At 40.6% G+C, this 14,611-nt stretch overlaps 1 protein-coding gene across 1 annotated transcript; it reads left to right on the top strand.

Annotated features, from left to right (window-relative positions):
• Positions 1 to 11,454: 11,454 nt before the first annotated feature.
• LOC309562448 (E3 SUMO-protein ligase ZBED1-like) lies at positions 11,455 to 12,570 on the top strand (the record flags this gene model as incomplete). The annotated part of the gene is made up of 2 exons (XM_082266678.1): positions 11,455 to 11,901; positions 12,112 to 12,570. 2 exons carry the CDS (start codon positions 11,455 to 11,457, stop codon positions 12,568 to 12,570), a joined length of 906 nt encoding a protein of 301 aa, XP_082122804.1.
• Between the last annotated feature and the right edge of the window lie 2,041 nt (positions 12,571 to 14,611).

The following is a 14,611-nucleotide window of genomic DNA, read 5'->3' as shown; positions in this document are numbered from 1 at the left end:
TACCTGGATTTGGTTATAAGCAGAAGGGGCCTGGGGTTTGCAACAAAAACCTACTTTAAACCAACAGACAAAAACAGGTTTATTTCCATGGACAGTTGTCATCACCCGTCCTGGTTAAAGGCTGTACCCAGAAGTCAGTTTAAGAGAATCAGAAGAAATTGCACTGACGATTCCGACTTCCAAATACAGGCACAAATCTTAAAAGGTAGATTTTCAGAAAAGGGCTATGATCCGCTAACCCTAGAAGAAGAAATTAATACTATTGGAAAGTATAAACAAACTGAATTGATTACCACAAAAGAAATAGGAGTATTTAAACAGAAACAGACAGGCTATGAATATGCCTTCACTACAAGATTCTCCAGTCATTACAGATGGTTAAATCATCTTTTCAAAAAACATTGGGGAATACTACAGGGAGATAGAGTCCTAGGACCAAGTTTACCAGGACAACCACAAATGATATATCGCAAAACAAATAAACTGAAAGATATGATTGCAAGAAACAATGTAGAGAAGCCCATACAGCCTAAAATGTTCCTGAACATGAAAGGGTTTTTCCCTTGCAGGGATTGCAAGATTTGCAAAGAGGCGAAGACCGTCAAAACGAATAAGTTTAAATCTACAACCACAGGAAAAGAGTACCCTATAAAAGATTTTATCTCTTGTCACACAAAAGGTGTAATTTATTTACTCACATGTGGTTGTGGTAAGCAATATATTGGTAGGACTATTCGAGCAGCAAGTATTAGAATAGGGGAACACCTGACCAATATACGTAAAGGCTTTCCTGGACATAGCTTATCCAAGCACTATGCGCTATGTCACCAAAAAAATCCACATGATCTGATTATCACAGTAATCGAAAAATATACCCCTCATTGGCGTGGAAGCAATCTAAAAAGGTCCATTTCTAGAAGAGAAATGTATTGGATTTATGAAATGAAATGTTTTAGACCTTTAGGCCACAATATAGAGTGGGATATAAATTCATAGATCAACAACAGTTAAATTAGATACACATTCTCTTCTCTTCCTCCATTCATATGTATCTACTCTCGATATACCTACCATTCATGTTTTGGAAATATATAAGTGTATATTGGATCAATCTTGTGCATCTCCCTACCCGCTAGCACTCCTTTTTGTGTTAAAGTGGGGAGGTAGGTAGTTAATCCTTTTTGATGCACAATTTTTTTGAAATATAAAATTTTATAATATTTCTGGAGTTTTTATACAATTTCTATACATTTTATATTTTTAAAATTAAGGTGTACTATATACATTTTAATTTTTTAATAATTTTAAAAATAGTAATTTTTAGTAAGAATATTTATTTAATATGTGTGTGGTAATAAATTTATTTTAATATCTTTTTGGGACTAAAATAGGGGATTGAGAATTTTTAATTATGCTCACTCCTGTGTATAATTCATTTTATATGTCTGTATTTTGAGAGGGATAACCACATAGGGTTAAATTGTATTCGGTCTAGCACTTCCGATGTCATAGTTTATATGTAATTTGATAGATTGGCTAATTCTCTTTTTTTTTTTTAGTTCAACAAGGTCTTTATTGTAATGAAACAAAACAGGAAATATACAACAGTATACAATACACATCTTAAGATTTTAAGGAATGAGAAAACCAGGGTAGGGTACATATGTCAAACAAAGGTTCATAAAAAGGAACCTGTACTACAATTAGAGGAAGCCGAGGAACACAATACAAGTAAACTGATATCTGTCATTTTGTACATACTACTAATAATATACGATACTGAATCGTCCAATCCCTAGGGAAGAAAGGGAAGCAGAGGAAACACAAAGAGTGGAAACAAACAGCTGCAACGCTCACTGAAAATAAAAAGATCACTTATGTTGCTTTATTCTGATGACATACACGTCTCCGGGGCCTGAACCCACCTATCCCATATCTTATTATACTTGGATACACATCCTCTATGGGAATAGATCAGTTTTTTATAGGGCAAAGTTACATTGACCTCCCGGAGCCAGTCCCGTAAAGATGGAGGTGAATCTCTCATCCAGCGGCGGGCCAGACACTTCCTAGCAAGAAACAGTGTCTCATGTAAAAACAGAGTGGTATATTTATCTATACTAGCATCAGGGGGTATTCCTAGTAGACAGAATTTCGGGGCCAGAGTCAAAGGGGACCCCATGGTATCATGTAAAAATCTAACCACCTGCTCCCAAAAGCCCTGGACCTCAGTACATGTCCAGAGCAAATGGTAAAAGGTGCCACGCTCCACCCTGCACATGGGACACTGACCAGTAGCCTCGCTACGATAGGTAGCCACCACAGTCGGTGTCAGGTAAGCTCTATGGAGGATATATAATTGAGTCAGACGATCCAAGAGTTTCGGGGAAACCGATTTGCAGTTATCTAGGGCATCCCCCCATTCCTTATCCTCAAGCGTCCCAATGTCTCCCTCCCATTTAGTCTTGATGGCATACGCCAAAACCGTTGACTCTGGCAAAAGGAGTGCATTATACATATATGAAATAAGTTGTTTAGATTCAGAGCCCATTACCACCTCCAAAACCGGGATCGAGGTCAATTCTTGAATAGGACGGGGAAATTGAGCTGCGAAGGCGTGCCTAAGCTGCAAATACCTAAAATACATATGATTAGGGAGATCGTATTGCCCTTTTAACTCATCAAAAGATTGGAGAGCACCATTGGTAAGTATGTCAGCCAAATAGGAAATTCCATAATGGGCCCACACATGTGCATCCGGAATAGAGGCACACTCACAGAGACTGGTATTATGCCACAGCGGCGTATGTGCATGCAGCAAGGGTATATCCAATTTGGTTGACACCACTTCCCATATTCGCCTATACTGATACAGCATAGAGGTCTTATCCCCACGGGTTTCAGCCCCCCGTACGCCCACCAGAATCAAGGATAAAGGTTCAACTGATGCATGGGCCCATACAGGGGCTAGAAGGGCCAAGAATATCTCCCTATCAAAACTATGAAGATGAAAGAAGTGGGATAGCTGTGATGCCAGGTAGTATAAATTGAAATCTGGGAGAGCCAAGCCACCCAGGTCAACGGGGCTTTTAAGCTTCCGCCATGCCAGCTTATGTCTACTGGAGCCCCAAATAAAGGGCTTAAGTAATTTTAATTCTCTTTTAAATTCATATGAACATTATACAACTGGATATAGAAGTTAGCCGTAAGAACATTATAGGATTTTAAGCCTTTTCTGTTTGAAAATAAGCTGATAATCATGGCGATATTCGTTACATCATATCCTGTTTGGGTTGGTAATGACACCGGAAGTGCATGGACCGACATAAATAAAAGGGCAGGAGTGACGGCGCGGGCTTCCCTCCTGTCTCCGTGGAAGCCTATTGGGGAGAAACGCCGCGTCAGAAGAAAGGAGGAGCCGTGCCGTCACTCATTATACCGCGGTATTGTACTCCAGACAGTCCGTGGACATCGATCGTTACAGGCACAATTTTTTCAAGATTAATGTAAGTGTTTTACCTTATAATAATAAACATACTTGGGGATAATGCACTATTTGTGGCCTTCCTTGCTTTTGTCCCTTATGTGGAATTGCCATGGATGCTAAACCGAGTGCAAGTGTCAAGAGAACCTCCTCCTTCATTAATACAAGTACAGGGAAAAAGGAATTGTAATCTAAAACGTCCTTCATTCCTTTGCATCTGGTAAGAGGCTACCTGTATATTTGGTGAAGGTGTAATTGATTCACCCTTATTTCTTGAGGTGTCATCAGAGGTTTCTTTGGAACAATTACTATCAATATATGCCCTTTTCCTTTTCACTCTGGTAAGAAGTATACTCAAGAGGTGGTGGGAAACTCTCACATACCTTGCTAAAAATCACTTCAACACCAGTTTGTTTTCTACGTTTTTCCATACCCGTTTATTTTGGAGTTGGAAAGCCGGGATCTGTTCAGCACTCGTTTGGACTTTGACATCCTTTTTTTGTGGGTTTTATTCACATATATAATTTTTGTTTCATATGTATAAGTTCAATATTAGATATTGTTGATTTCAACATTGTAACACATTGTAGCGCACCAGACTTTTTTCACTATATTTAATTCCACACATTGGATCTTTGGTAGCAGCACACCAACATTATTAGCGCACTTTCTCACATTTTCCAAGGGAAGGTTACAACACTGGTAGAAGCAACAGGCTGTTCCTCCAGCTTCAGGATGTTGTGCATTGGATCAACTGGGGAGCAATTTGGTCCCCATTAACTTAAAGGATATGTTTACCTTTTGTAACATGTTAAAAGTTACACCCATATTCATTGTGTAACATATAACAAATGCATCGGCCCCCGAACTCCCCAGAGTTTCCATTTTAAAAATAGCGGTGTTCGGCGCATCATTCATTCACAGTATTTTGTGAATACGAAAGCTACAAGTCCCGACAGCCTTTGTGGCTGTCGGCTTGTTGTTCTAAATTAACTTTCAGAGCGCTGTTCATGCTCTAGGTAGTTCACTGAGCTACCTGTCATTGTGTAACTGTCCTCCTGTATTAGAGGTATTGGCAGACAGATACACAGACAGTCTGCAGGACTTTGGCACTACAGCCATGATCTGCTGATCATGGGTGCAATGCTTTACAGGTCCTTAACAAAAAAAAAAAAATACTAAATGCATATTTTTGTACCTAATTTTTTTTTACTTTTTATAAAAGTCAACCTATCCTTTAGGAGCAAAGCAGAAGATTGTGACTCCACTTATTTGATAGAGACTTGAGCCCTGCATGATTGTTGTAAAGACCTCTAATGAGAGAGAAGCAGGCTCACCAACACCCAACAGGAAGGAAAGAAGGAAGTATGACACTAAAGAGGGAATAGACTCAAGCACTAGGAGACAATATGATCCCAGGCTATGGGAGTCGCTACTATGATGATACAGCCAGACCCTGACCCATTAGTGTGCTAGGGGCACTCAGTACAAGGCACTGAGCCTCCTGTGACTAGAATCTGACATGTTGTAGCCACTGTTGCTGTAGAGGCATCACCCCGGTATAACACCGCAAAGTCAGCCGACGTAGCCCTACGTCACTTTGCGGTAAGTGGTTAAGGTTTGAACATGCACTACAGACGCTGATTTAGCCATTGTGACATATAACATATATATATATATATATATATATATATATATATATATATATATATATATGTAAAGTTTCATAAACAAACTAAAACATTTCTTTTTGACAAACAGAAGTGCAACTCAAACTGTAAACTCTATTGGCTGTAATGTCATTGCACATATTACCTGAATATATTAACAACATTAATTACTAAGAAAAATTATAAGAAAATACTTTTTCTTATTTTTTTCTCATTCAGCAGCTTAGTAGATGTCCCTTACTTATGCTTAAGGGGTAATGCAATACATGTTTAAACTTTAATGTGCTATTACAGGCTCTGGATGGAATTGTGTTGCCAATTTAGAAATGGCCAGCAGAGTAGTGTTAACTTTTATGTAACTTTTCAATTTAGTTTTAGTCATAGTCTTTTGACTAAAATGTCATTTTAGTTTTAGTCATATTTTAGTCATCTAAATTGTTTTGGTTTTAGTCGTATTTTAGTAATCTAAAATAGTGTTCATTAAGTGGAAAATATTTTAGTCGATGAAATATTGCTGAGTCCCTGCAGAGAGGCCATTGCTTTCACACAGTGAGCAAGGGGTGCTTTTTTAAAGTATTGTGGCAGAGGATAGGCTTTTCTACTCAGGTTAAGGCTACTTTCTAAATAAATTGACTGTTAGGCTTGAACACCTTGTTTTGATGTACTTGGAATGTATTTAGGTTATATAATATTAAAGTTCAATTGTACTTTAACAATTTGCAAAAATGTGGAGTTACATTTTAAAAGGCAATTTCACAAAGGTGTTGTTGGAGTCAGGTATGGTGAGTGCAAAGTGTGCAATACATTGCATCTCATAAGAATTCTTGACTGAGCCTCAGGGTCCTATTGGTTTGCTCTATTTGTGTCCACTGGGTGTCAGACCCATAGTAATCAAAAGCACAATCTTACAGGCTATGTGAGATACAAACTAGTTTGAACATTACATGAAGCAGAGCTGCAGAAAGTACAGAGCAAAGTGTAATCTACTCACTTCATTCACTCAATGAATCATTTCTGAGATCTCCATCCCAAAATCAAAGTATAGTTTAAAGTGGTTGTAAACCTTTACATTAAATAAATGTATGAAGAGAACCTCCTCTTGGATTGGAATTTTAAGGGAAATAATTAATTGATTGAAACAACATAATTTCTATTAAAAAATATAAATTTATTAATTCATTATTTATTGTTAAAATGACATATACATACACCATATTTAATAAGTGAAAACATAAAATCAAATCAAGTGTGGTTACTGACGTAGTTGAGTTGATTTTTTCCCCGACCAGGATAAACCATGGAAGGAGGGGTGATGGAAAATGGGACCAAATGATCCACAGAAGGAGAGAGTGTCCAACGCTTTTCAGATTTTTAACATACAATATTCTTCCTCAGGGACAGAATCCCAACTTCTGCAATATATTACAAAAAAAATATTTTTTCAAAATCAACAAACAATATCTTTTTCATTAAGGCCCCGTTCACACTGGGGCGACGCTACTTCCCGGGGCGATCTCACAGGTCGCGGCGCGCTGCTCGCACCGTGACCTCGGAGCGGCCAGCACGGACTTCATAACATTGAAGTCAATGCAGGTCGCTCCAGGTCGCCCCAAAGAAGCTCCGGACCCTTTTTCTAAGTCGGAGCGACTTGTGTCGCTCCTATTAGAACGGGTCCACAGCTTCTCTATGCCAGGCGATCTACGGCGACCTGTCAGGCGACCAGGTCATCATTTTCTTGCATCTTTTTTTTACCACTTTATTCTTTAATTACAACTTTGTAACACCGTGGCATTTGATTGTATTAAATAGTTTTTGGAAACCTGAGGTTTTGTTTTTCTGACATAAAAGCAGTTTTTAGATGTTTGTATACTCTGACGACTTTCTTTTTTTTGCCCATGTCTTCAGTTTCCACGACATCCTTTGCTTTGACACGTTTACGGCTTATAAAAACAAAAATATCCTTTAATTTCTTTATATCAACATTTTTAACTGATTCCAGATGGTGAGTAAAATATTCTAATACTTGAAGTATTGTCCTCATTTCACAGCAACCTAAAATTAACCGCCTTTCATTGATAAAAAAAAAAAAGAATTTCATCTAAAGAAATGTAGGGAAAAAATAATTTAGTGGGCAATTTGCCCAACATCCTTTGGGCAACACTTTCCCTATGTAAAAAAGCAAAGGATAGAAAATGCGTGCAATATTTGTCCAGTGAAAATTACATTTGTGACATTTGGCAACATCTGTTCATCAATAGGGGAAGAAGGTCTTTACTGTAACATTTACCCTATATAACAAGGGAGAGACACCTTTTTATCACCTTCTCTGCACATTCCTCAGCTTAAAATTTGCCTCAGCTGTTGAATCCTTGCATTTTCAGTTACAAAAAAATTAATGACCGTCTATGAAGAGTGCTGAATCTCTTTTTTTTTTCTTTTAATACAGGTTCAAGATTTTTTAAGAAACCCCCACTAGACGCACCCCCCCCCCCATGCACAAGGGCATGCATGCTGGTATCAATATAGCAGGGGGGCTGCACACCCATTGCTCGCTTGCTGTGGAAATATTAGCTTACATTAATGTCCTTTGTACTAGCACTAGGTACTAATACTAGCCTACATGCCTGGTATGCTGAGCTGGTTAGCTCTATAAGGGGGAGTTTGTTTAAGTGCTATGGAGAGGTCCTGACAGCAAGCGTGTTTGCAAGCTTAAAGCTGTTGTCACATCTTGATGTATTTGTGACATTCAATGTCTGTTCGTCGGTTGCCACATTACCTGGTGCACATTCATCCTAATATAAATAGTGTAAATGTGACTGTGGCATGCCAGTTTAATGCAGTTGTATGTCACTTAAGCAAAAAGCACTAAATCTTCTTTGAGAAAATTACATTTCTCAGTAAATCCTAAGAATTAGTGGTAAAAGAAGTAATCACGGGCAATCATATCATTTGAGTAGTATAGCCATTCCTACCAAATGTCTCCAAATTTTTTCTTGCTTCAACTCTTGTGAGTTGAGCATCTGCCTTTCTGCCTCTATTATCTTATACACTTCCACTCAAGAATAAATAGGCACCTATCTGTTTTCCAAAATCTTGGAATAAAGCTTTTTGCTGCCTAACCAAGTGAGGGGTGACACTATTCTTTTATGATTTAACAGATGAAGGTACATTGTGGAAAAGATAGTAAAAGGGACTTATATTGAACAGGCTTAAAGGTGGCTTTCTCCTCCCAGAATCTTCTAATTTTTGGATGGTACCACCATAGATGATGGAACAAGCCTTGCTGCACACAACCCCTCCAACAGTTTAGGGAAATTCACAGAAATGCAAAAGGGTTTTACACCAGCGCAATCAAACTTTGTAGCACAATTCCTGTGTTCTCATAATAGATGAGACGTGGGAGGGTTTGAATATTTTTTGTGAATGAGCTGGTAAGAATGTACTTCCAAACTACAATAACATTTATAAATTTCCCCTATAACATAGTAAATTGTCTCTTTTTGAGTTCAGGTCCACTTTAAAGAAAAATTACACAGTTTGTTAGATCTCAGAATTAAAATCACCTTGCACCAAGACAAAGCGTAAATCCTACAGCTCCCCTTATTTGTTATTTAAGTATGCTCCAAAGTGAACCTAACACTAAAGTGCCTACTAACATTGGAATATACCAGAAAGTCCCCAGCACTCTTCAAATAGAAGAGATGATTGGGGGGGGGGGGGATTTTAAAGTGCCCACCTTCTCAGAAAAACAGATATCAATATTTTACTATTTCACAGATTTGTAAAGACATAGTTCAATTTATTATTATACCAAATGTTTTAAAAGAAAAACATATACACTTTAAATGAGATGAAAACATTATAACAGACAGGTATGATCATCCAGAATAGGAGAATGCATAAAAAAATACATATAGATCTGGATCAATGCGTTTCGCACAAATCTAGGGCTTCTTCAGGATCCATGTATCTGATGATCAGAGAACCCACATCTATATTGACAAAATATGTACTCCAATATCTGTCTCAAAAAGCCAAGATCACAGCCAAAACAAATATATTTACAAATGTGTAAGAAATGTATTTTAAAATCATTAAAGGATGGGCAAGTGCGAGACCACCACCCCTCAACTAGGGGTAACCAAGGGGTTAACACTAGGGCTGCTGAATATAATCGAAAGATCGATGCATCGCGATTCGACCCTTCGCGATTCTGCATCGATGCGGGTTGCCGGCATAATCGATTAGGAAATTACGTCATCAGCCGCGGCCACGCCCTATCGCGCAAGGGAGAAAAAGTCACAAGATCGGCAGCGGATTGGTGGGTTAGTGGCGGGAGCTTAATAAAAAGGCTCCGCCCCTCCCCTTCCGTCTCTTTGACCCGGGCCGAGGCGCAGCAAGACATCCCCCGCGTGTATCGGCGTCCCACCTGCGGCCTTGCAGCCAAGAAGCCAGCCAGCCAAGCCACAAGCCAGAAGCCAGTCCACACTCCACAGCACAGGAGCGAGGAGTCCCAAGTGTGTCCCCATCGCAGCCAGCCAGCGCCGCCAGCCTCACCGTAGCTGACCGTCCCAGGCCCAGCCGCCACCACGCCGCCACTGCCAGTGATGCCAGCCGCCCGCCACAGAGCAGCACAGCACCTGTCCTCCTCTGCAATTCAGTGCACAACAACCCACACAGTCACACAGCAGCAGGTATGTACTAGTCCGAACCAATAATTGTATAATCATGACATTCATGGGGGTCTCGTCTGTATCTCTGGGGGATGTCTGATGGGGGGGGCTGGGACAGGGGACGGCCGGTCGGGGCCCGGGGGTACTGTTCTGCTGTGGCAGTCTGGCAGCCAGGGGGGCTCTCTCTGAGTGTCAGTGGGGGCCTGGGGGTCTCTGTCAGTGTCAGCTGTGGGAGTCTGGGCAAGGGGGGGACTCACTCAGTGTTTGTCAGTGCTGTGGGGGATTGGGGAATGTGTGGGACAGTGGTACATCCAGGTCTCTGTCAGTGTCACTGTCAGCTGTGGGGGTCTGGGCAAGGGGGGGGACTCACTCTCAGTGTTTGTCAGTGCTGTGGGGGATTGGGGAAGGTGTGGGACAGTGGGACATCCAGGTCTCTGTCAGTGTGTCCAGCTGTCAGCTCAGCTGTGGGGGGAGGGGGGTCTCTGTCAGTGTCACTGTCACAGGCAGCTGTGGGGTAAGAGGGGGCCCCGGGGGTTTTGGCTCAGTGCATGCATAAGAGGGAGTCTGACAGACAGACAGACAGTCATATTTTATGAAAGATGTTGCTTGGTTGACTTGTTGCGGCTTAGTTTACAAGTGGTATTTTTTTTTTTTTTTTAAACACTGACAGAGTTTGGCAACTTACGTCATCCGTCTCCGTCACATACGTGGTAGTATGGTGGTAATGGCAGAAGGAGAAAAAGATCGAGAGATAAAAAATGCACCTAGCGTTTTAAGAGCAAACATCTGGGCACATTTCGGATTTTACGAACACACAGGGAAGCGTGAGTTGGACAAGACACACGCCGTATGTAAAGCCTGTCACACAAAAATTAAATACCTAGGGAATACTACGAACTTGAGAAACCATGTTAGCCGTTTTCACTCTGAGTTAGTAACACCTGTCGCCACCAGCAGTGCCACCACTGCCAAGGAAAGACTGCTAGACCCAGATCAGCCAAGAATTGATACTGTCAACTTATCCGCCCAACTCAGAAAAAGGGAAGAAACTAACCAAAGCTGTGGCAGCTTTCATCGCCAAGGACCTACGGCCTTACTCAGTTGTGGACAACGCCGGGTTTCGCTACCTTGTGAAGATGCTAGAGCCACGTTATAAGATCCCATCACGCAGTCACTTTACAGAAAACGTTATACCTGCACTCTACCACGACACCAAAGCTCAGGTACTTGCGTCAATGAACCAAGCCAGTCGAGTCGCAATAACATGTGATTCATGGACTTCAGTCACAACGGAGTCCTATGTTACAATAACAGCACATTAAGTTACTAAGGACTGGCAGGTCTTGTCACATGTGTTGCAAACAAGAGCCATTTATGAGTCTCACACAGGTGCTCATCTGGCAGAGCTACTGTCTCATGTTTTACCCATACACTCAATCTTGCATGTCAGCGGGCACTGAAAGGGGCCACGCTCTCCAGGCTTCTCGCCAGAGTGTGACGAATATCCACATTCTTCCATCGCAGCACTAGAGCAAGCCACTGTCTAAAAGAGAAACAGAAATGTCTGGGCCTGAAGAATCATAAGCTAATAACTGATGTGCCAACAAGATGGAACAGCGCATATGACATGGTCGAGAGGTTCTTAGAACAACAACCTGCAGTTTGTGCCACCTTGCTGTCTCCAGTAGTCAGAAAAGGAGAGTCTGATCTCTGCACTCTCAATGAAACAGATGTGTCAAATGCAGAGAACGCTGTGAGTGCATTAAAGCCAATGAAGGATGCAACCTTGCTGATGTCAGAAGAGCGCAACCCAACAGTGTCTCTCATTGCCCCTCTAAATGCACAACTGCTCCAGAGCATGACAGACACCATGGGAGACACACCCATGACCCATGAGATCAAGAATGCCATCAAAACAGATCTCCTGAAGAGGTACAGCAGTGAGGCAGAGAAGAAGATCCTTCATACAGCCTCTGCACTGGATCCTCGCTTTAAAGGACTGCCTTTTATTCTCACAGAGGAGGAGAGATTGGAGATATACAGAGGAGTGACTGAGGAGGCTGCATCTTTGGAGGTAATTAGAATTTCATCATGTTTCCTCCCAGACAGCTAGAAGCTCAGCTACATTGTGTTGTGTAATAACATGCCCTGATTCACTGATGCGGTGTGGGAAGTGGAACTGTATGGTATGGATTACCGTGCAGTTTCCCACACCTCATCAATGAATCACACTCTTAGTCAGTTCAGCTCTTCTTATACTATTATCTTTTGTTCAAACACACAGATTACATCTAATAGAAGGACAAATGTGGATGAAGTGCCTAGGGAAAAAGCAACTGTGGAAGAAGAAACAACACCCATTGAGGACAGCCATTCTCCTCCCAAAAAAAAGGCAACAACATCGCTGCTCATGACTTTGCTGGGGCAGTCTTTCACTGATGGTGCAATAGAACCTAAGACCCCCTATGCCAAGGCAGAAGACGAAATGGAAAAATATTGTAAAGCCCCACCTCTGCCTCTCACTGAGGACCCTTTGAAATGGTGGCGTGAGCATGAGGTCATATTCCCCCTCCTCTCTCAGCTGTCAAAGCAATACTTGTGTATCCCAGGTACAAGTGTATCTGCAGAGCGGGTTTTCTCTATTGCAGGAGATGTTATAACAGCGAAAAGAAGCAGTCTGAAACCTGAGCATGTGGATCATCTAGTGTTCTTACAGAAAAACCTACATGTTCCCAAATGCTAAGCACTGAAATAATTACTAATTCATGTTTTTAATGAATTAGTAATTACTAATTCAATCTGCCGCCAGTCACCAGTCAGTCACATCACCAGTCTTGTTTTATAGCTTTATAGCACTGATGGTTTGTTTTTGAAGATTGTCCTGTCCAATGTGTCCATTTCCAATCCATAATCCGTTCCGTTGCTTCACACTAAAAGTGTCTAGGCAAGTAGGCAGGGGTTCATTTAACCCTCAACCAAATATATAATATTAAAGTGTATTTTCTTCTAGACAACTGACTGACACCAAGCCAGCCACGGTGCAGCATTATAGAAAGGAAAATCATTGAGAGAAATAACTTGTACATTTGAAGCTTAACCTCGAGTAAATCTTATCTTATTGGATCACAAATAAATACACCAATTGTGGATTCTTGTGTAATATACTATATTTGTGAGTTTGTGAATGTGACCCCCATAGGATTTCCTCAAGGTTAAGCTTCAGTTTACAATTTATTCTCTCAAGGATTTTCCTTCCTCTAATGATGGCTTGTTGGCTAGCTTGGCTTCAGTTACAGATGTAATCGACATGGTAGAGTGCTGCTCAGTGCAGTGCAGGTAAAGTTTTCTTTCTGTAACGTTACTGACTGACTGACTGTCGTGACAACTCAAGAGCTTATAACGCAGCTCTAGCATTAACTCAACACACACACACACAGTGTGTGTGTGTGTTGAGTTGATGCTGAGTAGGGATGATCGAACTTTTGAAAAGTTCGGTTCGGCCAGAACATCCGAACTTCCCGAAAGTTCGGCCTGGATTTCAGAACCCCATTGAAATCAATGGGACCCGAACTTCTGTAATCAAAAAACACCATTTTGAAGCCCTAAAACCCAATAAATGCCCCTAAAAAGTGCCTAGGGTTCTGGTTCATGCCCCATTAACTATTAATCACACAAAAAAAGTTCTTAAAAATTGTAATTTTTGATAAAAAAGCCAATTATTGAAAAATTAAAAAAAAAAAGAGAGATTTTTTTGATTTTTACTTTGGATTTCGTATCTGGGGGGTCTAAAAAGTGTACATGTAAAGTTTCAGCTCTGTAGCATGTCCAGAACCATAAAAAAAAAGATTGTTTGTATTAGAAAACTTTCAGCACAGGAGGTTGGCTTCGCTGCTGTAACACCTTGCCGGTTTAATAGCAGGCATTTTTTTGGGTTCTTTGCAGTCAGGAAAAACATCTGAACTTGTGTATAGTGGTACTGTGCACAAGTTCTGATGTTTTGCCTGCCTCCAAAAACCCCCAAAAAATGCCAGCAAAAACACACCTGGGCATTTTTTTTTTGACGCTAGCGTTTTTTTGGGCATTTTTTGGGGTTCTTTTGAGGCAGGCAAAACATCTGAACTTGTGTATAGTGGTATATATACACACATAATTATATGTATATAGACACCTAGCCATATATAGGTGTGATAGTAGCAGAAATATATTACTGTAAATAATTTCATTAGCGCAAGCATATATTTCTGCTACTATCACACCTATATATGTCTAGGTGTGTATATAAATATATGTATGTGTGTATATACACCACTATACACAAGTTCAGATGGTTTGCCTGCCTCAAAAGAACCCCCAAAAAATGCCAGCAAAAACACACCTGGGCATTTTTTTTTTTGACGCTAGCGTTTTTTTGGCATTTTTTGGGGTTCTTTTGAGGCAGGCAAAACATCTGAACTTGTGTATAGTGGTATATATACACACATAATTATATGTATATAGACACCTAGCCATATATAGGTGTGATAGTAGCAGAAATATATTACTGTAAATGATTTCATTAGCGCAAGCATATATTTCTGCTACTATCACACCTAAATATGTCTAGGGGTATATATACAGATATATGTGTATATATACCCCCTATACACATGTTCAGATGTCATGTCTGACATCAAACATGTCCTCAAAAAAGCACTGGCAGTGGCAGCCCCTGCAGCATGAAAAATGCTTGGCTGGTGAGAAGCCATATTCCTGTCCCGAAGCAATTCAGAGAAATGATCATTTCT

Source organism: Pelophylax lessonae, assembly GCF_965119305.1.
Source record: "Pelophylax lessonae genome assembly, chromosome: 8".
Classification (NCBI taxonomy): Eukaryota; Metazoa; Chordata; class Amphibia; order Anura; family Ranidae; genus Pelophylax; species Pelophylax lessonae.
This window is presented reverse-complemented; position numbering and strand designations above follow the sequence as displayed.